Below are 23,424 nucleotides of genomic sequence, written 5' to 3' on the forward strand. Positions count from 1 at the left end.
GTAGGTATTTGTTACAAGCTTCTATTTGACTTTTATTTAATACTTGCGGACCCGGTCAAGCTTCGCTTTGTCTTATGTGCACTTTTTCCTACACCACCCTATTTCTACCCCTTACCTATCCTACCCCTACCTTACCCGTACTCTACTCCCATCCTACCCTCACCATACCCTACCCCTACAAATCAAGCTTCGCTTTGTCATATGTGCACTTCTGCCCTATCTCTACCCTACACCACCCAACTCCTACCCCTACCCTACCCCTCTCTACCCCTGCTCCTACCATACTCCCACACTACCCCCACCATACTCCTACCCCCATTGACGTCTGATAACTTATGGTGCTTACAACGGTCTTAGGATGGCGTGGTTGTTGATTTTTAACCACACTTCAAAGACACGAGCATACTGAGTGTGCCTAGTGGGAGTTTCCAATATTTTCATACTGTTACTATCACGTTGACGTAAACGCTAATTTATATGGAATTGAAACAGTTGTGCAGTAGTGCCACTAGATGGCGCTGTTTCAGTTCCTTAGAAATTCGCGTTTACATTAACGTGATAGTATCAGTATCAAACTGCCACTAGGCCCTCTGATGGCTATACGATTCTACACGTGATCAGAAATTTCAAATAAGAATTGACTGAAATAAAGCTGTTAAGTACTATAAATAAAATCCGTTACATCCACAGTTCATTTTACTTTGAATCGACGAAGATTTGGAGCGTTTATTAAAACTGCAACTGAACAGAGGGCCTAGTGGCAGTTTGATACTGTTACTGTCACGTAACGTAAACGCGAATTTCTAAGGAATTGAAACAGCGCCATCTAGTGGCACTACTGCACAACTGTTTCAATTCCATATATATTTGCGTTTACGTCAACGTGATAGCAACAGTATGAAAATATTGATAACTCCCACTAGGCACACTGGTATCTAAGTAGTTAGGTACTTCATGAATTAACTGTACCTGCAGGCTAGCAAATGTAGTAAACATTTATTGCTGGCCAACTGGCCATGACATAAATGTGCACGTTCTTGTACCTAAGGTCATTTCCAAGGATAGATGGTACGTTTATGGTCAATCGATAGCTTAAAATGGTTACCGTTCAGTTATATTTAACTAACCTCTAGAATATTTTAGTAGTAGGTACTTAGTTTAGTAGTTATCAATAAAAGTTTATTTTAATAACCCCCTTGGGCTACGCCTTTCTCCTTATAAGAGAGGGGATCACCTTATACCCACCACGCTGCTTTAATCCGGGTTGGCGGAATTACAAAATGCCGTGCTTAAGCTGAAAGTTTGATTTTCGAACTATCACTTAATGTATGTATGATAGTGACCGGAATCAATGGCTTATCAAGCTTTCCTAGACATGGGTGTAACAACCAATTTCCCAACTTCTTTTTTTTGACGCTGGGAAATATTTTTACTCGTCCTGATAGTAGAGTGACAGGCAGAACTGGCATTATACGGCCGGGTATGTGGGACCCGCTGACACCAGAATATCCTAAATTAAAACTTTCACGTTTTCTTTAGCTTGAATCTTACAATGCGGGTTGTCTGGAGTATATTTATTAGCGATAAGGCCGCCTTTGTGCGGTGGGGAGTTGTTCAAAATATATTACTAACCAGCTGTTATTTTTACATATGCTTTATTATGAGCTATACAACATAACAGCCACAATGTCCTACAAATAACGTGGTACATTATCTCGTTCCGACGCTCAGAAATCTTTATTACCTGGAAACCCAGTTAGCTACCAGAATCAAGAATTTTCGCAAATAAAAAAGTTGAACTTCTCATCAAGATGAAGCTACTTACGGGAAATTAACTTGATAGTAATCAATTGTAAAAATGTTCAACAAATCCTGGGCTACCACGGTCTGGAGTCGCTCGGTATTACGTACTATTGAAGCTTAATATTTAATTTACAGCCTCAATAGCTCAACGGTAAGAGAGGTCGGACTCATCACCGAGGGGTGGTGGTTCAATCCCCGCCACGTTGGTCTATTGACGCACCCACTCCTAGCACGGGAATATTGGTCATATTTAATACATATGGCAAATATTCTTTATTAAGAAAAAAAATACTTGAGACCAACGTTGGAGTTTAGATCTCCTAATGAAATCGCTGACGGAGACAGCCACTTGCCTTCAGATCAATTATTTCATTACTTCAAGAGGCTTCGTTAATTTGTGAGAGCCTTTTAGAGCGGCCATTTTCTCCGACCTGTTGTTCAAGAGGGCTTTATAAAAATTTTACCTACTTTGGCATCGGGCCACAATTCCTTTTGCTCTATTATCTTACCTTATAGCCTATTATCTTATCTTATATCTTATATATCTTTATCCTGTTCTACTACATCCAACTAGCAGACGCTTGAGACTTTCTCGCTCTCTACAATCGGATTCCTTAATGTGAGATTTTAATAGGGATAATGACAGTTTTTTAAATTGTACATAACTTAAAAGTGTGTTAATAGTAAAGCAATTTTGTAAAAGTAACAGGGTATCTGCGATCATTACTTTCGGAGCTACAGGGATTTTAAGGGTCGGATCCCTGAAAAACGCCCCATACAAAATGGTACGAACTAATGACTTCGTAGGTACATAATCATCGTCACATTTGTATGGGCTTTCGAACAAAATTAGTAATACCTTTGTTATTTGTGTTTTATGATTATAGTTCACATATAAAAAAATATCACATTTAGGATGCTAAAACTGTATGAACTTTACGTTAAATTTTTAATAGATTTGTAATTTTATAATCTTATTTATTTTGTACATACAACAAATATCCAGTTTATGTATAAATTAGTTAACATTGACCTTATTTACCCGAATGTATCATAAAAATTAATATATTCAAACCTAGTCATCATCCCCATTGCCGCGTCCTCAGTATATATTGACCATAATTTTATGAAAGATGGAGGATGTACGATTATACGATTCGTTGAAGCAAAAACCTATGTAAGTAAGAAACTTAGGCTAACTTATCCTAATAACTATACATTATACAAAACATCATCACCATCATCATCATCATCATCATCACTATCAGCGGATGAACGTCCACTGCTGGACATAGGTGTCTTGCATGGACTTTCAAACACAACGGTCTCGAGCTGCATCCAGCGGCTACCTGTAACCCGCTTGATGTCTTCGGTCCACCTAGTGGGGGTCAAACAGCACTATGCACAGTTCGGTATGCACTATGCATATTAAATACTTAGTGTAAACTACACAAAGTTACTTAACAAAAAGATTCTTTTATTGACGTAAGATAAGCGGCGAGTAATTATCTTTTTTCAGTGCCTCGAATTCACAAGTATCCGTCACAGTAAAACAAGCTGATTTGAACTCCGAAATTGGACTGTAGTTTAATTAGACGTCCATCCACTTTTTATAAGAGCTTAAATCGCTTTAATTTAAATTGGGTACAGGGGGATTATCTGACGTTGTAATGAAATATTTTGATCTGTAAGACGTGAACGAATGAAGATTTGAATAATAAGTGAATGAACTTTATCCGCCGTGACGTTCGCGTGGCACAGGTTACCCTGCTTGTATTCATGGTCGTGGGTTCGATTTCCACTAATGAAAAATATTTGTGTGATTAATATGGATGTGTTGTATGTGTATATAAATATTTAATTGTACTCGTAGTATGTAAATTTATAGTTATCTTAGTACCCATAACATTTACTTTGGGGCTAGCTAGTGATTATAACGTTTATTGAATATGTATATAGAATATTATATATATATATATATAAATAAGTTACTAGTATAAACAGTCTTCTCCACGTTTATCTGGTAGTTCGCGAAAAAACTTAAAACTACTGATTTTCAGTGACAGAAGGCAGTGATTCTTGAGACGGCGCGTATTGTGAGGAGGTTCCTCACTCTGGAGCCCTGACCGGTTGCTTGGGCACTCAAATGTGCCGAAGCGGGAGGGTTTAATTCTTTTTTTGTAATTTTTAATAGTGTTTTGATTAATATTTTGTATTTGTGACATTGTTAAAAAATAAAAAAAAGTAAAAGTTTGCGAGACAAACTTAATAATACATATAATTTATAAGCAATATGTATAATATGTATGAATACAAATTTTATTAAAGTTCAAATTAAATTGGACGGGACGAAACAAATTTAATAAAACGAAGCTCCATACAATCACGTCGATGGATTAATTTTGCCCAGGCTCGAAATAACCTTGTTGCATCCGTCGCTCAGCTAAATTGCTTGTAATATTTTATGTATACCCTTTAATATATATCTACACTAATATTATAAAGAGTTAAAGTTTGTGAGAGGTAATCTCTCGATCGCTTTTGAAAATTCTACTAGAATACAACGTTATTTGAGAACGTCAAAGGCTATATATTTTCACGAGAACAGGAACTACGCGGGTGAAACCGCGGGCGGCAACTAGTCGGATGTATGAAGACTAGGCGACCTAAATTTTACGTTATTTTAACGAAGCTTCTACTTTCTCCTCTACTTGATGCCATCACTACAGCAACGGATTTCAATCATGAATACTGTATATTTACTATAATATTTACGTATATTAAATACGTAGAATTTTTGACGTGACAACGTCTCATAATTCGGCTACATATTCGAAAAAAGATGACGTCATGCGTCGTTCCCTCGCTCTAGGGTTGCCAAGATTTTTGACGTGACAACGTCATATAATTCGATGGAGCTGCAAAACTTGAAAAAAATGACGTCATGTGTCGTTCTCTCGCTCTAGGGTTGCCAACTTTTTGTTCAAGAAATAAAGTATATTCTGGTATGTGAAGATTATTTGTATAATATATAGAAAAAAACGTATTTTAGAAAAAAACGAACATTTTCTATTGAAAAATGCAACCATCTCATCAGTATTTTCTTATGACGTCGTCACGTTCAACTGTCGACACTAAACCGACTTTACACACAAGTGATTTTTTTACAAGAAATTAAGTACCTATATTCTGGTCTATGAAGATTATTAAACAGTATTTAAAAAAAACGAACATTTTCTATTGAAAAATGCAACCATCCCATCAGTATTTTCTTATGACGTCGTCACGTTCAACTATCGTCACTAAACCGACTTTACAGACAGGTGATTTTTTACAAGAAATTAAGTACCTATATTCTGGTCTATGAAGATAATTAAACAGTATTTTAGATAAACGAACATTTTCTTTCGAAAAATGCAACCATTCCATCAGTATTTTCTTATGACGTCGTCACGTTCAACTATCGTCACTAAGCCGACTTTACAAACAAGTGATTTTTTATTAATTGATCATGAAACACGGCTAAAACTCACGTGATATTAGGTCGGAGTATGCCCGACTAGTTTCGAACCCATACGGGTTTGGATCGTGCCGCGATACAAGAACCAGCTCATGACTAAGGGCCCCGTACGGGTTTAAAATGAATAACACTCACGATAGTTTAAATTCTAAAATAACCGATTTTTTTATACGAAAGATGTTTAGTTCGTTGAACAAAAAGTAAAAGCAACACGCACGTGACTGGTGTAATTAACCAAATCTTTAACAGTTGTTTATTTATATCATTACAACAAGGAAATGTATGCGTGCTACCTTCGACTAGAACGACATTACAAGCTTTAAGTTATAGTTGAATATAAATAAAAATGTTAATTATACGATATAATTGCCATGGCCACGTGGCGAGCTTTATCGACTTAGTTAAAATTGTAACGTTCATTTAATGGTTCATTCTAAAATAGTAGTAGAATTTATACATTGAAAAAAATATACAACGTGTTGAAAATTACATTTACCATACCTTTCGACAGTTTTTATAATAAAGTCTGAGTGACACGGCTAACATTGTTTTGCGTTATTAATTATCTCTAGGGATTAAAAATGTTGGAGTAGACCATCTTTATCACTTAGGGGTATGAAAAATAGGTGTATTAGATTCTCAGGCCTATACGATTAGTACATAAATTTTCATAAAAATCGGTCCAACCGTTTTGAGGGAATTACAAAAACAATTACAAACACCGCGACTAGAGAATTTTATATATAGTTTATTATATTTTATAATAAACTTCTAATCTACAAAATATTGAATTTCAAAACTTGATTTTTATAGTGAATATAATATTTAAGAGACAGAGTACCTTTTATACTTCGAATTAATAAAATAAAATGAAGAAATTCTATCTCCCGCGTTGAAATTTGCTTTACTCAGCGCACAATTATTAAATACTTCACCGTAAAAAGTTTAGATCTTATGTTCTCGCACGGCTACGAAGTGCTACGAACTTATAAAGCTTCGTAGCCATGAGCTGTAGGAGTCTTGTACAACGATATCTTTATAACGCGGTAGTGCGAGTTTCGAATTTACCTCAATCTTTCTCATTCTAAAGTATCGTATTAAACAGAGAGAGATAAACGGTGAATTCGAAAATTTAAGTTATATATAGTTACGTAAGCCGTGATAGCCCAGTGGATATGCCTCTGCCTCCAATTCCGGAGGGTGTGGGTTCGAATCCGGCCCAGGGCATGCACCTCCAACTTTTCAGTTATGTGCATTTTAAGAAATTAAATATCACGTGTCTCAAAAAACGGTGAAGGAAAAACATCGTGAGGAAACCTGCATACCAGAGAATTTTCTTAATTCTTTGCGTGTGTGAAGTCTGCCAATCCGCATTGGGTCAGCGTGGTGGACTATTGGCCTAACCCCTCTCATTTTGAGAGGAGACTCGAATATGGGTTGATGATGATGATGATGTAGTTATACAGCTTCGTAGTCATGAGGTGTAGGACTATTCTGCGACAATATCTTTATAACCCGGTAGTGCGAGTTTCGAATTTACCTCATTCTTTCTCATTCTACAGTATCGTATTAAACAGAGAGAGATAAACGTATTCAAAAATGGAAGTTATAAAAAAGTTACAGAATAGAGACGCGTAGCCAAATTCTACAGAAGGACTCATGCATGCCTGAGCCACAAAACAATTGGCCCGCTTCAGAAAAATTTAGGCCAACGAAAAAATGCTCTCACTCGCTATTCTCACCGATTGGCAAAACTGCGCTTTGGACGTTTGGCATGCCACGGAGCCATTAAAGGATTACTTTTAATTATTTATATAAATATATCCTTTATCCAGACGAAATGGATTCATGCAACTAATCTTCTTCTTCTCTGTATTATTAAGAGAAAAGATTTAATAATTGTTTGTTTCTTTGCATTGAATATTCTTTGAAATTACTGAATTGATTTGAGAAATTCAATCACCATTAAAGTCCTACATTATACCTGATGTTCATTGGCTATATTTTATACCCATATTCCCATGGGAATTACGGGGTTGAAACCGCATGACGGCTGCAATTAAGGAATAAATTGACGATAAATACTTCCGTTCCCTTAAATGCTAGCAACGTGCATGTTCGAGCATCACCGTGAGGATTTCAAGAAATATAATTGTAAATTAATTTAAAATATTATAACTGGCTATCTTCGTGTGGTTTTATCGATAAACTATAGGATAGAACTTACTTATCAAATGTATAGATCCGGCTTATAACTGTTTCGAAACTTATATTGCAGAGGTTGAAACTTTAAAGTAGGTTACCATTTACTATATTTTGTTGTGATATGAAGTATGAGTATCTAAGTAAAGTCTGGCACGTTCGTTGATAACACTCCCATGATATGCGGGTGACGGGCGGAAAGTGAGAAATCGTGCGTGCGGGGAAGTGATGCGTATCAGTCATGGGTATTTCATTCTTCGCTACACACACCCCGTCCCACGCGCATCATCGGGAGTGTTACGAACGAAATTGCCAAACTAGAGTAGGTACACTACTTCTTTGAGTGACGTATGTAAAACTCAGAATCATACACGATTAATAAGAAAGCAATAGTTGAAAGTCGAACTGATAACCTTGCTTGTCAAAACGAATGCCATTTTCAGAACATCGATGTAATAGTAAGAGATCCAGCTTAACTCGTTCGCTGCGGCACTGATTTTTCTGTATTTTCCTCTACTAAAACTTTGTAGTGTGGTACGAGGTCCATCGACCTCGTAAATCTTGAAGACGCTAGGTATACGAGGTCAATTGACCTCGTACACTCCGTATTACAAACTAAGCAATTACAATATCTCTCTGTAGTAACCTTGGTCGTAGTATACATGTGGATATGAATAGAAGTGAAATCGCGTGTAATGCGATTACGTCTGCAAAGCTTGGGCGTGTATCAACAAGCATAGTCTACTTAGACCGCTGTTTCCTGACCTATATACTAGCTACATACTAACTACATACTAGCTTCATAAAAGCTACATGACGGTGTCCGTGGCGCAGTGGTATGCTAGGACGGGTATTTACAAGACGGAGGCCCTGGATTTTTCTTAATTGGTCCAGCTCTGGCTAGTGGGAGGCTTGGGCCGTGGCTAGTTACCACCCTACCGGCAAAGACGTTCTGCCAAGCGATATTGCGTTGCGGTATGATGTCGTATCGAAACCGAAAGGGGTGTGGATTTTCATCCTCCTCCTAACAAATTAGCCCGCTTCTATCTTAGATTGCATCATCACTTAGCATCAGGTGAGATTGTAGTCAAGGGCTAACTTGTAAAGATTAAAAAAATACTTGGTACCTACTAGCTACATTCAAGCTACACACTAGCTTCATATTAGCTAAATACTAGCTTTATACTCACTGCATACTAGCTACATAATAGCTTATAGCTACATACTAGCTACATACAAGCTACATACTAGCTACATACTAGCTACATACTAGCTGCGTACAAGCTACGTGCATGCAACATACTAGCTATATACTAGCTACATACTAGCTGCGTACTAGCTTCATACTTGCTAAATCCCTACTAGCTACATACTAGCCGTGCCTTATGTCTACACTCTTAGCAATATTGGTCGTGTCATTAATAATTATTATTTAAAAAAAAATCTTAATCTTCGTAAACAAATAGACTAAAAAATCCGTTAAGTGTTATTGAGTTTATCGCAAACGAACAGACGCTGTGGACGACTTTGTTATACAATAATTATGTACAATTGTACAGACACAGTTAAACAAACATTTCTAATATCCGAGGATCCACTTGTAAAAGCGTAGCATAATTTTTCCTGTCCCCTAATTTGGACTATACCTAATTAAAATGGAGAGCACGACAATGGGAACAAAGGGGGATTAAAATTGGGTCATCGTCGGCTTCCGTCATTAACGTTGGCGTAAATGCCTAACCACGTCCTATAATTATTGTCTATTTAATTTTATAATTATCTTTATATATAGTGAACATGTGGTTTTATGCCACTGAAACGAATTAACCTGCGGGATACCAGGTAATAGGGATGATGACAGTTTTTTAAATTGTATATAAATTAAGAGTATGCTAATAGTAAAGCAATTTTGTAAAAGTAACAGGGTATCTGCGATCATTACTTTCGAAGCTACAAAGGGTCAGATTTGGGCCACTGCCACGGATCCCTGAAAAACGCCCCATACAAAATGGTACGAACTAATGACGTCGTAGGTACATAATGACCGTTACATTTGTATGGGCGTTCGCCAAATTACTAATATCTTTGTTATTTGTGCGTTTATGTTTATAGTTCATTTATTTAAAACATGTTAAATTTAATGTAAGGAAGCTAAAACTGTATGAATTTTTATCTAATTACGATATAAGATTTTTAGTAGATTTTGAGATTTTATAATCTTACTTATTTTGCAAATATCCATACAATTTTTGCTTTTTATGTATAAATTAGTTAACATGGTCAATGTTAATGATTACCCGAATGTATCATAAAAATCATGTATGGCCATTACATGAAACTGCAGTGATTTTTTGGTGATCATCTAACATGGCTATTTCAACGAAACTATCATCATCTTCATTAACAGATGGACGTCCACTGCTCTAGGCCTCATGCATGGACTTCCAAACAAAGCGGTCTCGATCCGCAAGCATCCAGCAGCTTCCTGCATCCCGCTTGATGTCCTCAGTCCACCAAACCAAGTATAAGTTAGTTATTTCTGCATATCGTCTCCAATGAGTAAAAAAATCTTTTGTAGGTTTGGGTGTACTCTTCTATAACAAGATCCCCAAGACCGTAATGGACCTGCCAATGCATAGCTTTAAGCAATGTGTTAAAAAAACGTTTACTTAGTCGAGGTTACTACAACATTGATGAGTTCCTTAAAGATAAAAGCGCTCGGAGGCCGTTAGATCAGCTTCCACCTTCCACACAATATAAAGTAAAAGTAACAGAATATGTAATGATTTTAACAACAGTAAACTTAAACAAATAAAAGAAAAGTAAACAGTAAACAAATAGTTACTCGTAAATTTGACGTTTCAAAAGTGCTTTGTTAAACTAAGCCTACTTGAAATAAATGAATTCTGATTTTGATTATAACATGTAGAATAATTCTTTGTTAATAAATTAGAAATTTTATCACTGAAAATTTCCAAGATCTAATATAATTATCCTTATTAACTGTAATAGTTAAACGGCCTTGAGCCGTATCCAAGCCTCGCTTACATTATACTAAATTATCTTTACTAATCTCTTAGTTAGATGATAATTTACCGCTTCGAGCTCAACGTAATCTGTTTGATTATCCACTAAAACTGTTTGAATATGTACTAGAAATGTTTGTATTGGAGTAAATGTGCTACTGTTTAAATTAACTAGCTATGTGGATTATGTTTATATTATACACTAGCTGTGCCCCGCGGCTTCATTTGCGTAAATACCATTCCTTTTAGTATATCGGGATTTAAGTAAATTTTGGAAAATACCAGATTATAATCTATCTCTGTAGGAAATTATCCAAATTCGTTTAGCCGTTGTGTTGATTGAGTAACAGAATTAAGCAGTCGTTAAGTTTCCTTAAATTTTATACATACCGACCTAATTTTTTTTTTGTTTTATAAATTGATCTTGATTTTGTTGCAAACACAACAAAACAAGAATTAGCGAAATCGGTCCATTCGTTGACACTCGATGTAATGCTAAAAACGCCGACTAAGGAGGGATTCAATTACAAATATATACAAATGTATAATTATTTTAACACCTATCTTTTGATTAGGAAGAATTCAAATTAACTTTGATATTCCACTATGCACATACAACTAAACTAAGCCTAAAATTATAGATCCTACTACAATGTTCGTTGATGTTCAATAATTAAAAAGAATAACAGGAGATTTTATTGCGTGTTTTCACATATATTTAGATACATTTGAATAGTGATTTAACGTGATTAATTTAACGATTTAATTTAATTTATATTATGTGCATTAAACACAAAACGTTAAAAGTAGAGTTAAACTAAACGAGTAAATAAAGGAAAATTGTCTTACAATTTTATCAAGTTTAATAAAGTCACGTTTTACTAAAACGAGTTTCAGTCTCAAAGCTCATTTGGTCTAAAAATATTTGTCCCCAGACAATACCCGGATAGTGTAAATAAGGCCGAGTACACACAATCGCCTCTCCTGCCCCATGTCAACATGTTTCAATAAGGGGACGAACACACCTAAGTTCTCGGAACAAAATTGTTTAGGTCTATCGAGTTTGGGATAAAATATTTATTGGATACGCTAATAAAAACGGGATATCCAATTTCATGTTTTCCCAATACAAATAGGAATCCTTAATCCATATTTTTCGATAAGTACGTTTGAACTCAGGAAATGATTTTATGGTAGTACCATTATTGTGTTTATCTTTATACTATCTGTACAAATATTATAAATGCGAAAGTAACTCACGAGCCGTGATAGCCCAGTGGATATGACCTCTACCTCCGGTTCCGGAGGGTGTGGGTTCGAATCCGGTCCGGGGCATGCACCTCCAACTTTTCAGTTGTGTGCATTTTATATCACGTGTCTCAATCGGTGAAGGAAAACATCGTGAGGAAACCTGCATACCAGAGAATTATCTTAATTCTCTGCGTGTGTGAAGTCTGCCAATCCGCATTGGGCCAGCGTGGTGGACTATTGGCCTAGCCCCTCTCATTCTGAGAGGAGACTCGAGCTCAGCAGTGAGCCGAATATGGGTTGATGACGAGGACGAAAGTAACTCCGTCTGTCTGTTGCTAAACTGTGCTAAACGGTTAAACCGATCAAGTTGAATTTTGGAGTAATGGTAAATGGGACCTTGGAGCAAAACTAAAGGGTACTTATTGACCTTTTTATTTTTTTAGTCTCTCATTATTCCTGCCAATCTGTCTTGAGACATTCAGCGGGAATTTAAGTATTTGTATTAAGGTGTGTTAGGTGCAAAATCCAGTAATTTGCCCAAATATAATAATGTAGTGTCTATTTCATTACATCTTGTGGTGCTTTTTAAATATAACAAAAATATAAAACATTTTTTTTAATTCAATAGTTAAAGTGGTGAAATAAGGGTTGAAAGCTTACATTTATTTCCACGCGGACGGAAAAATAAATTACGATAACCCTGGTAGTCGTTTAATCATAATACTACGAGTATAAAGAGCAAAATTTTGATTGTTCGTTTGTTCTGAAACATTGAATAGGCTTTGAAACTATGGGATCAATTTGAAATATTCTTTCACACATTGAAAACTACATTAACAGTAACAAAGGCTATATTTCATCCCCATAATCCCTGGGGAACGGAAACTACACGGGTAAAACCCGCCAAGTCCTGCTAGTTATTATTAATAAATCTTTATTTAAAAAGTTTTTGACAGCATTTTCCCTAATTTTGTAATTTGCGGGGTGTATTTGTTTAAAACTTTAACTTAACTCTGTTAAAGAGAGGAGATTGCCGTCCTAAAGTAGGTCATTATAAGCTGATGGTTATGACGTTTGTTTATAATTAACTAGCGGACGCCCGCGACTTCGTCCGCGTAAATTTCGATGTCAACTTTACTACTACCCCTACCCTACCCAACCCCTACATCTACCCTATCCCTACCCTACCCTACCCTACCCCTACCCCAACCCTACCCTACCCAACCCCTACATCTACCCTACCCTACCCCTACCTTACCTACACCCTACCCCTACCCTACCACTTCCCAATCCTACCCGTACCTCTACCCTACCACTACCCTACCTCTACCCCTACCCTACCACTACCCTAAACCCGGCCCTTAACCTACCGGTAGGGTACACTACCCTACCTACACTACCCCTACGCTTCCCTACCCGTACCCTACCCTACCCTGTAACTTCTCTATCTTACTCCTACCCTTAGCAAAATCGTTCCAGTCCTTCGAGAGTGGTGGTATGACCAAGAGAAATAGAGACTTCTATGCTAATAATATAAAGAGGTAAAGTTCGTGTGGTTGTAGGAGGTAATCTCTGGATCTACGGGACCGATTTGGAAAATTGTTTTACCAATAGAAAGCTACGTTATTTGCGAGTGTCATAGGCTATGTTTGATCCCCATATTCACACGGGAACGGGAACTACGTAAATGAAAGCGCCGGGCGTCACATAGCGGAATTTCTGCGTCTTTTAGAAATTTTGTATTATCTCCGAAACTATTTAAGTAATTAACATACTGTAAAGGGCAAATCTTATCTCCATAATATCCTTGTGGTTATTAAATAATTTATTTTAATAAGGATAAAAGTTTAGTTGTATAAATAATGACGTAAACCTAAGTATATAAAATTAATATTTTTTAAAACACAAAAGGTACTATATCTGCTAATATATAGAAGATAGATATATGGTGTCGCGGACTTTTTTGTAGAACTTTTAAAGATACATAAAGTCTCCATACATTAATTTTAATCTTACACAATAGTTAAGGCAGCGCATGCGAATAAGTCTGTTTAAGAGGATTTTCAGTCCGACCTGTATGACAAAAACTGTGATAACTCGGCTAATATATATGATACCAATATAAAATATAGCCTATAGCACTCCCCGATAATGTAGCATTCTACTGATGAAAGAATTTTTGAAATCAGACTAGTAGTTCCGAAGATTACCCCATTTAAAAAATGTGATAAACTTACAAACTTACAAACTTTACCTCTTTATAATATTAGTATAGATTAATGTTGTAACAGGGATTTTAATAATAATAATTTAAGACTTTTACAAAAGTTTTGTGTATATTTAAACACCCGCCCGCTAACCCGCATTATAAATAATTAATCATTTATTCTCTTTAAAACATATACGTATAATGAAAAATATAGTATAAAACTATAATTAATGGATGAGTCACAGGTATCTAAACTAAGAAAGAACTTGTAATAATTAGCTTTTAGATTAGCAGCGAGGTGGGTCTATGCTATCTCCCATCTTCTGCAAGGTGTGTCTCTATAGTGGGCCTTAAAAAGTATTAAAAATGTTTTATTTGTTCTTTTTGTAATTTTTTGCGTAATTTTGTAATCCTAAAACCAAAAAAAGCTGGGCTAGCAGTTATCAAAATAAATTGCAGTGTCGATAACGACATTTGGGAAACTGTTGACCCAGCTTAGGTAATTTTACAATTTGTATACCGTGAGTTTTTTCTGTTCGTTATTTTAATAATATTATAATGGAAAACGGACTAAAACTCATGGTATTTTAAGGATAAATAATTGTCTATTAATACTGAGCAATAACGCCAATGCGTTCCTGAGATTAACCCGGACATACATACAACACACAAACAACAATTTTTTTTTAAATTGTTGTTTGTGTGTTGTATGTATTGTGCGCTTGTTGTGTTTGCAGCATCGTGTAAATAAGTACTTGAGAAATACTTTATTCTTTTGTCATTTGATTATTATTATTTGTCTTGTTAATTCGATTGTAATATCGTGTTGTTTATTTAAATTATGTTTAAATATAATAACACCACTAGTGTATTTTAACATTATAATTATTATTACTTAAACTTGTGAGTATAACTTTCATTCTTTACCAGACACTTCAACGCTATTTCCAATTTCTAAGTTAGTATCGTTATTTTGATTAGTTATATCTAACTTATCTCTCTGTGTGTTACAACCGACGATATTTTATACTACAGATATATTACGTGCCTACATGATCACCGCAAAAAAGTGATCCGAATTTACCTACTCCACTGAGCGCACTGAAATGGAAATGGACAGGCCATGTCGTTAGAACGAAGGACGCTCGGTGGACGAAGCGTGTCGTCCTATGGAAGGGCCCTAGGGGTAAACGGAAAAGAGGCAGGCCTTACAGAAGATGGGTCGACGACATCAAAGATATTGTAGGAGACGAGTGGCAATCAAAAGCAAACGATAGGGAAATGTGGAAAAATCTGGAGGAGGCCTTTACCCTACAGAGGGGTTCTCATTTAAAAAGTTAAGGATATATATATATAATATATAGAGAAAAAGAAAGAAAAATAAATAGACACAAGTAACATAAAAAATATTAATAAAAAGATAAAATGCAAAAAAATGTACTAAGTATAAAAGTGTTACCTACTTTGTTCTGTTTAAAAATTATTAGAATAATTATTGTACCTTATACCTTATGTAAATGGGAAATAATAAAAGGCTTTTTTATTTATTTATTTATTTACTGAGCGCCCACATGGACAATTTTGTGTTTACTTACATTACATATTTAAGTATACTTGTATAGTTTTTACGCTTCTTGAATACACAACTCGATATTGTAGATAATATTTAAGTATTATTTGTTTCAAAATTCAAAATTTATTTATTTCAATTAGGCTTACTTTACAAACACTTTTGAAATGTCAGAATTTTGTCATAATTTAATTTAATTTAATGGTGTAATAATAGTCGAAAACTTAAAATTAAAGTAACGAGGGTTCAAACGCGCCTGGGACTTTTAAATAACTTACCTACGTTGTTTATTAAGCGACTAAATTAAATTAAGACAATTATGCACATTTTTTCGCCTCGGTTTTGATGCGCTAGTGCCCTATCTCTAGTGTAAAATGTCGTTGGTTACAACATAATAATATGATCATCCCCAAGACCTCATTGTTTTGTTCGCAACAACAATAACAAATACAATTATCTCAAATCTTAAGTGGTTTGTAACCCAATTACGTTAGCAACAGACCCTTAAGCTCTACAAACAAACAAAGACTTGTTGTTATCATTGAATTGTTATACACTTAATAGTCCGTGGCTTTGTCTGCGTAGCTTATTAAGGTTGCTGTTAATACTGCCGCCCTTGAACGATAATTTGCTTATACATATTTTCACAGGAATCTTTGATCTCGAGTTACTCTTAAGTTTTGCGGTTTATCTAGGTTTTGGCGCAGCTGCTGAATACGCTCAATTTTGTAAGGGTCGTAAATACTCGGTCATATCGAATGACTATGTATTTGCGGCGCTTGAAAAAAAGAAAAAAAAATGCGTTTATTTCAAAATTATGCCACACATCACAATATCTCCAGTACACCATGACATCCAGGACAGTACCCTGCGATGTGTGGCATAACCCAGAAAATGACCCCAGCTCAGCATAATCCTACGTGACCATTTGAATTTGGACACGTAGCGCTGATTTTCAGTTGGAACCATAGATTGGGTAACGCCACGAACACAGCCAACACAACCTTATTATCTAAACTAATACCCACAATGACATTAAGCTGAAAAATAAACTTAATAATAAATAACCAAAAAGAACTAAAATGAATTAAACTATAGACCTAGTAAAAAATATTATACTATTATTTCAATACATAATTACATATATAATATTATAATAAATACATATGTACATACATTTTTAATGGATATATAGGTATTTTACAAATATATTTTATTGCATTAAGTCCAAATAAGAATGTTATGCTATTTCAAACATGATTAACAAATTTACTAAACCTACAATATACCTACTACCTGCCTTAAAGAATAATTGATATAGTTATCAATTATTCTTCTATAAAAAAGAAAACTCCGCCACGCTCCGCTTGCTTTTGAGACTTTAGGCCCACGGTCAACAGATACTAAAAAATTGTTCAATGCTGTCTGATAAATTGGTCCATGCGTCAGGTGACCCAAGGGCTGGCGCTTATTTAGCCCAAAGGTTAAGCCTTGCTATCCAGAGTATAAGTCTAAGTCCAGTCTAAGATGGAAGCGGGCTAACTTTTTACTTAGGTATATGATGAAATTCCACACCCCTATCGGTTTCTACACGGTATCATACCGGAACGCTAAATCGCTTGGCAGCGGTAGGATGGTAACTAGACACGGCCGAAGCCTCCCACCAGCGAGACCTGGACCGATTAAGAAAATCTCAATCGGCTCAACCGTAGATCGAACCCAGGACCTCCGTTTTGTAAATCCACCGCGCATACCACTGAGCCGTAATGATGGCATTTAATGAAGATGAGGAAGTATTTTATTTAATACCTAGTTAGTTACTTTGCAGAAGTTCATCACGAATATATAATTTATTTATTTTGCTATCATCCGCGAAAAGCCGACGAACCCATGCGACAACGTCACCCAGGTCGGACAAAATACTCTACGTACGTTTCACCCCGAAACCGGAGCATCCTCAGGAGATGTGACTCTACAACTGTTGTAAAGATAACGTTTCTGTCTTGGTTTTTAACTTTGACTTTACTGTTGTGTAGCGACCACGGCAGCAGAGCCTGGGCGGAGTTCTAAGGCGTGAGGGCAACTGGAAATGCTTCCTCCTAACCCTCATGATCGCGGGCTGCCTCGGCTCCGTCGTCTGGTGCAACACCGCCGAGATCGACCGCGAGCTCATCGATCTCAACACGTGAGTTGCCTTCATGTTATTCATCATCATGATCATCATCATCATCATCATCATAATAGGGATGATGACTAGGTTTGAATGTATTGATTTTTATGATACATTTGGGTAAATAAGATCAATGTTAACTAATTTATACATAAAAAGCAAAGATTGTCTGGATATTTGCAAAATAAATAAGATTATAAAATTTCAAAATCTATTAAATTTTTTTTATCGTAATTTGAAAATTCATACAGTTTTAGATTCCTTACATTAAATGTGACATTTTTCAATAAATGAACTATAAACATAAAAGCACAAATAACAAAAATATTAGTAATTTTGTTTGAAATACCTAACGATCAGCGAGCCAACGACGTCACATCGTGCCATTTTGTATGGAGCGTTTTTCAGAGATCCGCGGCAGCGCCGCAAATCTGACCCTTTAAATCCCTGTAGCTCCGAAAGTAATGATCGCAGATACCCTGTTACTTTTACAAAATTGCTTTGCTATTACTCTTAGTTTATATACAATTTAAAAAACTGTCATCATCCCTATTGTAGTCATCTCCAGCAATGGACGATACTTTTTCTACTCTCATTATCGTCATCAATCTCAGACATAAGTATCTCAGAGTAAATGGCAGAATTGTCATAGTACCTTTAAATTATTTATCACACATCGTTAACACAGGACGGCCATTCTCATCATCACCAATCTTATCACCGAATAAAAATGATTGTATTCCGTATACTTTGGATGTTTTCCTTCGCAGTACAGGAAATTAACTTCGTAAAGCTAGAAATGCCTGCCTGGAATCGAACCCAGATATCTATAATTCACAAGTTGACTCATTAGGAATTAACAGTATAAGTAGTAAATTTAATAAACTAACTGACGCCGCGCGGTTACACGCGCGTGGTTCCCGTTTCCGTAAGAATACGGGAATAATATATAACATATAGCTTTCCTCGATTAATGGGCTATCTAACACTAAAAGAATTTCACAAATCGGACCAATAGTTCCTGAGTATAGCACGTTCAAACAGACAAACCCTTCTGCTTTATATTATTAGTATAGATTCATTAAGTTTCAATTTAATTATATCATTCATTTGGTAGTTAGTAAATATGTTCGTTAATTTGGTAGTTAGTGATTAATTAAGCCACTATTTTGTAGGGTATGTAGACCATTTTATTATTAATTAATTTATAAATATACTATAAATGGTAGGAACTCTAATAATACTTGTAATATTCAAAATAATAAAACTTTACTTCAAGTCTACTTCAAATAATTAATCAGAATTTGAAAACAACATCTTTGTCTAGTATAGTCTAGCAAATTCACTGATAACACTCCCATGATATGCGGGCGACATGGGGAAAGACTGCGCTGGTGTGAAATCGTGCGTGCATTAGTCGTGGGCTTTTCATTCATCGCTACACGCCATCCGGCCCGCGCGGAGCATCGGGAGTGTTACGAACGACGTTGCCAAGTTATAGTAATAGATAATGTAACGGTTACAATATAGGGTTAAAATTCGAGTTTCGCTTAGAAAACAAGGTTAGTGAGGTTTTAAATGTGCTCGATATTTTTAAAACCAAGTGTCTTTTTATATTCTACTTTATTTAATCTCAAACAAAGGTAAAAACAAAAATTTTGAGCAAATAGCAAAAATCTCCTATAAAAATTTTACGTTAACTTTTCATACAATCTGCAATTAACTCTGTTATAACGACATATCATACAAACGTTCTCTCTCTGCAAAAGAAATGCATACAATTATAAAAAAAATGTCCTTCGTTAAGTTACAATATAGGTTCCCATAGTACAGAAGTATTTCATGAAAATATTTTTTAGTAAATAAATTCTGTAATAATTGGACGCCGTTAGTTAGTTATAAGTGCCTAGTTAATCCAGTAACACGAAGATAACTCCCCTATAGGCTGTGGAGGAAAACTAGTCACGAAGTACTTGACAAGCGACTGCGGGCGGAGACATGGTAAGAGGCATATAATTACGTTGCAAGTTGCTTTCTTCCTTCTGTCCAACCACTGCGGCGATTCTTACTTCGGCAATTTTACCTCAGTTCTATTACAGTTTGATAATCGTATAGTTTGGCAATGCTGCTTAAACTATGCAGATTATTCTTAAAGATACAGAGTCTAATTTTTATTAATTTTTAAATAAAGAATAAATATATAATTGATAAAATAATAAATGAACCTAACGATAGTAGCTCAACCAAATGCATAAAAACTTTTTATACATAATTATAATATTTACAATTTTTCTAAACAACCCATACTTACTTAAAATGACGTATTATTATTTTCTATTATTGCTAATCTGCTAAAATGTTCTAAAGTTTTAAAGTATTTTCGCTTGGCAACCTGTGAATGTCACACTTTGTGCTAACTGCTATTGTGTTAAATGTATCTATGAACGTATGGAGATGACAAGTTAAAATAATTTAACGTAATATATTGGTTTACTTGCTCAACAAGTTATTCGCTAACCAAATGACAAGTCACGAAGTTGAAAGAAATTAATTGTTGACAAAATAATTTCTACATTTGTTCAAATGAGCAAAATAAGATATTTCTCAACTGCACGATTATTAAACTGTATTTCCGTTCTCAACTTTTTCGCTGGATAGCATTGATGTATCAAATCGTTTCAAGACAACTCATCTGCTCACAGTTTCCTGTCCCTCAGGTACCCGATCAAGAGGACAGTTCGCGAGTCACCGTGCGACGTCGGCTATGCGTACATACCCATCGCGTTTGTGTTGCTGCTGTATTTGGTGTACCTGGTGGAATGCTACCACAGTACGGCGAGGATACAGTTGGCCAAGCGCGTCGACGTCGCCGCTGTCAGCGCGAGGGTCCACTCTATGAGGACTTCGACGCCGAGGGTCTGGTGAGAACATTTTTTTTATGTCTCATAAACTAGATATGCTCCTCAACAAATACCAGGGTACTAGAAATGTTTAATAAACTTATGCCTTGAACCTGAAAATTGAGCTTCTTTGGACACCTGCAGAGAGACGTTCAGTTTTCTTTTCCAAAATTGATCTTGGAAGTAATTGTTGCTGAGCTAGAGAGTGGATAACTTAGTTATAATGCGTAGAATATCAGCATAAGAGTAGCCTATGTGGTACTACAATTTATTTCTGTAACTGCTTTCTGAAATAGTGGTAGTCTCTGCAAATGGTTAAATTTGACGTTTTTAAAAATACAGGTAAACTAAGCTTACTTGAAATATATTTTTTTCATCCTGTGATGTAATTTGATTTTGTTTTATACCGTTGCGAAATCGACTTTAAGAACAGAGAGATATCAGTACATCTCTGCTAATTGTTTAATCTCTCTTCCACAATCCTAAATGTCGTACTTTATAACTTGGTTCTGGTTTCATTTCTAATTCGATACTAATGCTATTCACTACAACACAAAGTAGATATATAAGGATCACATATCAAGTTTTAGAATTTAAGTAGTAGTTTTAGAATTTATCTTATCAAGTTCTAGAACTGTCCGTTATGTAATATTGCAGCCTTGCAAAACTTCGCTCGGTTGATTCGGAATTGGAGTGGTGCTCGTATTGTTTTGCTTCGTTTTACAAAGCCACAACAACGTAGAATTCGGTGAATTTTGTTGTAGATAAATAAAAAAGTATCTATAAAACAGGATAGGTACAAATACATAAATATTTTAGTCCATTTAAATCCATTTTGAGCTACCAGTAGTATGATAATACACATTCATTATATCTTCGTCGGGTTTAGCAACAGCGACTGAAATCTTTGTTAAGTTACACGAGAGCTTCAAGACGTAAGTCATGATCACCTGACTTACGTCACACTTATGTACCCTATTTTAGCGCGGCATGTCCTGGCGCAGAGAGTTAGTACCGTTAATATACGAGTAATTATACATATGTGATATTGGAGGTTGGTTTGGCTTTAAGATGTTCATGACGATTGTCTAGATCTATTTCGTTTCGTATCGTTTGTTTTCAAAACTAAATATATTCTGCTGTACGAAGAACCTCCATTCTGGTCGTTTTTCACTAAAAACTCCCAACCAGTAGAGTTTATGTTACAGTTAGCCAAATGCCTGTTCTGCACAACCTTATACCTCAAGAACTGTCCGCCTTGTTTCCGCTTGCCTTTTCAGAACAGCACCAGCGTGATTCCCTTTCTCTTTGGAATATGGGGATAAAATATAGCCTATAGCACACACAACAGTCAAAGAATTTTTCAAATCGGTTCAGTAGTTTCAGAGCGTATTCAATGCAAACCATCAAACAATCAAATCTTTCCTCTTTATAATATTAGTTTATAAGTATCGATTATACTCTCCGCAGTAGGATAGTAAACATGATTTTTTATGTCGGATAGATTTACAACATCTACTACAATTTCTTTTATTACGTTTTAAATGAAGGTGAGATCTATTTTCATTATCTCCGTCCTTGCCACTTTTCTTCTTTTTTAAGTGCTTTTCCGACCAGTGATTTTTTATTCGAGTCTAGTAGGTATAAGACGTCTCTCCTTCCAGCAACTTTTTCATCACGAAAAGTTTTAGTAGCTTGTATTTCTTTTGAAGACAGATTTAGCAATATAACGATCGGTCAGCTCAGCGATATCTATTAATAAGAATCACCCCAATCACTCTTACTGTCATGGCTCTTTAATAGATCTTTGGAGTTACCAAAGCAAACCTATACACTTACCAAAACTATCCTGTTAAACGAATTAATTAATTAGGGTGTCTCTATCAGATAATGGCGCCCATGTGTCGTTATTGAAGTTAAACAAACCACCCTAACCAGTCCGTGGGCAAAATTCCGACATTTGAACTTTGAATCGACAAATTACGGTCCAACTAGTTTAACTTGGACATGAATATTGTACATCGAAACTTCCTCTGCACTCCAGAGCTCGGGATTAAAATTCATTATTTTGAAACATCGGCGCCTCCATAAATTACTTCTGTACAAGATCTCCCGGTTATAAATAACCTGAATATTGTATATTTTACAAAATATTTGCTGAGCGTTGATTTTTAAAATAGTTTTTTTTAATATTTTCTACGGAATATTATGAGGAATTATGACTCCAGTCATAAAACCCTTAGTTTCGCCGCAACAATTCTCTGTAGAGCCTTAAAGTTAGATATTTAATCGTGTTTTATTTGTGGAAAGTTCTGGGCCCTTAGAACCAGCTCCCTTCTAAAGCCACAGTCCGAACTCCATAATTGGCTACCGCACTTATCTATGGTAGGAGCTGACAAACTTTCGCCATCATAAAATGGGGTATATCTGGCTATCACAGGTTTATAGTGTATCATCGTCATCATCATCATCATATCAGCCGATAGAAGTCAACTGCAGGACATAGACCTTTTGTATTGACTTCTAAACATCACGATCCTGAGCCGCCAGCATCCAGCAAATCTAATTCAATGCGACTCGCTTGATGTCATCAGTCCACCTGGTGGGGAGTCAACTAACACTGCGCTTTCTAGTGAAATCAATCTATACTAATAATATAAAGAGGTAAAGTTTGTGGTATTTATTGTAGGGGATCTAATCTCTGGATAATCTCTGAATCTACTAGAACGATTTTGAAAATTCTTTTACCACTAGTAAGTCACATTATTTGTGA

The 23,424-nt window shown here is 35.7% G+C and overlaps 1 protein-coding gene across 2 annotated transcripts in view; it reads left to right on the forward strand.

Moving 5' to 3' along the window:
• Positions 1-23,424, forward strand: part of LOC112055869 (transmembrane protein 151B-like) — a 39,712-nt gene that overhangs the window by 9,028 nt on the left and 7,260 nt on the right. The window contains exons 2-4 of one of the 2 annotated variants that reach the window (XM_052886126.1): positions 17,618-17,766; positions 19,696-19,752; positions 20,469-20,672. In XM_052886126.1, coding sequence (XP_052742086.1) covers positions 17,618-17,766; positions 19,696-19,752; positions 20,469-20,672 — 410 coding nt within the window. The remainder of the gene's footprint in view (positions 1-17,617; positions 17,767-19,695; positions 19,753-20,468; positions 20,673-23,424) is intronic. The other variant, XM_052886127.1, reaches the window with a different exon arrangement.

This window comes from Bicyclus anynana, chromosome 16 (assembly GCF_947172395.1).
Source record: "Bicyclus anynana chromosome 16, ilBicAnyn1.1, whole genome shotgun sequence".
NCBI lineage: Eukaryota > Metazoa > Arthropoda > Insecta > Lepidoptera > Nymphalidae > Bicyclus > Bicyclus anynana.